This window comes from Cyphomyrmex costatus, unplaced genomic scaffold (genome assembly GCF_001594065.2).
Source record: "Cyphomyrmex costatus isolate MS0001 unplaced genomic scaffold, Ccosl1.0 scaffold196, whole genome shotgun sequence".
Lineage (NCBI taxonomy): Eukaryota > Metazoa > Arthropoda > Insecta > Hymenoptera > Formicidae > Cyphomyrmex > Cyphomyrmex costatus.
In genome coordinates this window covers 743911-747113 of record NW_017275998.1, presented here as the reverse complement: position 1 = coordinate 747113, position 3203 = coordinate 743911, and the positions used below count along the sequence as shown (strand labels likewise).

Here is a 3203-nt window from a genome sequence, read left to right as displayed (position 1 = left end):
CCGGTTCCACCAATGTATAATTAACTTCTCAATTAACTCTTTATCTTTTTCTAATTCTAAAAATTCGGAAAAGATAAAGAGTTAATTGAGAATCGAGATTTAAGTTAATCTTACATAACTGGAATCAGACCTATAAAGAGCAGAACTCTGAAATTATTATTATATATAATATATAAATATATCGAATTTCATCAATAAAAAAATATTTGTTTTTTCTTGTAGTATAAATATCTATACATAATCTTTTATTTGCCTCTTGACCCGCAAAGTCCAAGATATTCTTTGGTCCTTTACAGAAAACGTTTATAGAAATCGCCGATTCCTGTTCAAGAATATATATTTAATCGATCCTCTTTTAATGTGCTAAAGATCGGTACTTAATTATAAAAAAAACAGTGAGGACACTAATATTTGTAACCCTCTTGCGCCGGTCCTGGAGCGGGATAAGTAGCGGTTCCTTCGTATCGTATCATCGGCCGATATCCGTTCTGATCGGCGATATAATCAACGATCTGAGTCCTACCATCCGGCAGTAGCACGTGATAAGTCCCCGTGGCCTCCATGTCCTTCCTCATCTCGCGATGCCCAAAGTCCAGACCTGCCGCCGCGTCCTGAACCTCGTACGAAAACTCATAGTTCGCCGGATCCTGATCGGTTTATTTTACGATTAGAACGACACGTTTATTAATAGTCAGACTAAGAGATCGATTATGTATTTCGAAACGAGGTAAAAATTACAAAACTGAACAAATCTAGGTACTGGCTAATGAAATTATAAATATTCTAGTAAATTTGCTCACTTTTATAATTTTCACCTCATTTTAAAATACACAATCGATCCTCAGAAAAGTGTTACAAGACGTAAGCTTCACTTGGCATTTGCAATACGAGCATCTACGGAAAGAATGGTTTTCTAAGAAAAGTATTTAAAAATTTGGTCATGTACAGATCTGAAAATAATTTTGTTAGACTTCTAAAATAATTATATAGGACGTTCAAATTGATTGCTAAAATGTCAAAACTTTTTGCAGTATTATACTCATCGTGTTTGAGTTTCTTATATACATAATTATTTTGATGATTCAAAGTTTTTAGATCCGCATCTATTTAAATTTTTAAATACCTCAGCAAAATTATTCTTTCCGTGTCTTCGTTTAACATTTTATAAACAACAAGGCCGTACTTAACAAAAAAAAACAGCTTTGCAACTGTTGTTGCAAAAAATCTTTAATGAATGATTTTTCCTTTAAATCTTTACTAGATCTAAATTTATAAACCAATCATATCATATTAAAGAATTTTACAACAGTTGTAAAATTTTTTTATTAAATTTTCTTTTTCTACTAAATTCTACTAAATTTTCTTTTTCTACTAATTTAGCTAATGGCTGCGCTCAACAGACTCAACAGTTGAATAAGCGCTCACTGTTATTGGTGTTCTGGGTTATTCTTCTAGATCATCCAATCAAACTTTTAGATCTAGAAGACTACAAAGGTTGACTTCTATACTTAGATCTTGTGAAAGACTGAGTGTATTGAGGCCTTATTTAAGATTTCTTTAAATTTATCTTCAGATGCTCTACAAATTATTTTATTGGCTACTGAAAATGAACTTAAAATAAAACATTAAATATAAAACCTAACCATGAATACGGGTATCATATCAAATAAACCAATCATATTAAAGAATCACTGAGATGAGCATTTATGAGATCAATTTGACAAGTGTCATATTGACAAGTGTTGCCAAAGAGAACGTATCCAAGAATCACATATCGAAGTCACTTTCGGAAATGAAGTCTACCTCGATGATTACCCAGCGGGGATCTCTAATGATTAAGTCATCTTATCTAGTCTAAGTAGATCTCTAATGATTAAGTCATTACCATCTAATCTAAATTTCTATTTTATTTCTTTTTTCTCGAAGGGGAGGGGTATGTATATTACATATAATAAATACATACTTACACCGGCCCAATCGTCCGGATGACCGGTCCCGCCTCCTCCTCCTCCTCCTCCTCCTCCAGTACGAGGACCAGGTGGAAGATAGGCCGGACCTTGCGGTTCGTTCCGAACTCCTACCAGGAACATCGCTAATAGTGCCGCCTGTGCGAAAGAAGGACACGGAAACTTGTACACGTATCGATGAAGAAGAGATTTCGATATTTCAACAAATGAATTAGAAAACGATCTTATACGCATCATTCGATGTAATAATATTCTATACTAGATCTAAATGATAAATAAACAATTTAGCTATGATTAATATTATATTACGATAAAGAGATGCTTTTTTACTACAAGAAGAAAAGTTAATTAACATTTTATCTTGTTTGTCAATTTGCACCACAAAATCTTCCACAGAATTTTGATGAAAAATTCTACAGAATGCTTCCGCGAAGCATTTGTATACCAACCTTTCGGATCATTAGAAATTCGATACAATTGTACGATCGTTCGCGAAACTGAGATGGTTCATCTTGACAGCCATGGTTTTATAGCGCCCAATTCAATCCTGACGGAACGATGATTGGAGTACGCAATATTCGTTATTCGGGGAGTTTTTTGGTGCGATCGCATAACTGTAATTATGGCTAATAATAAAACCGCAGGTTTCTGCGATGGCTCTAATCATTCGTTCGGTGTAATCGCGATGGTTCCTGATTCTGTGCAATTGTCGAAACACGAAGCCCGTGTCTCTTCCACTTATTAGTTACATTTTTAATAAGTGATTTGTGTAACGATTAAAGGAAGCATTCTTAAAATTGGATTAGCATATAAAAATTCAATGCTATCACTTTAATGCCATTCCGGGTTACTATTATGGCAAATATAAAATTTATTAAATGGACAATCCCGAATTTATTTTTATCGATATTATCGTCAATAGACCAATAGATAGTTTCTTAATTCTATGTGAAAAACGCGCATTTGGCAATATCCTAAGAATTCGTTAGCGGGTTTGCTCGATGGTGATTGCCGTATAATTTGCACGAAAGCCTTACTCAAGAGACAGAGATAACAATAAGTTAGATTAATAGTTCTTCTTTTGATTGCGTCATTGTTCATCCCGTAGGCAGATACGTCGCAAGATTTAAATGACGTGTTGCAAGATATCGTAATAGATATCACGAATCAAATTGCAACAAATGACGCGACTTCAAAATAGCATTTCACTACACATTAATTCACTTAAGGAGGAAC

At 34.0% G+C, this 3203-nt stretch overlaps 1 protein-coding gene across 1 annotated transcript; it reads right to left on the bottom strand.

Annotated features, from left to right (window-relative positions):
• Positions 1-327: 327 nt before the first annotated feature.
• LOC108773012 (pro-resilin) lies at positions 328-2102 on the bottom strand. The gene is made up of 2 exons (XM_018538703.1): positions 1968-2102; positions 328-647 (listed from the first exon to the last, which is right to left on the bottom strand). Exons 1-2 carry the CDS (start codon positions 2088-2090, stop codon positions 405-407), a joined length of 366 nt encoding a protein of 121 aa, XP_018394205.1. The 5' UTR covers positions 2091-2102; the 3' UTR covers positions 328-404.
• Positions 2103-3203: the final 1101 nt, after the last annotated feature.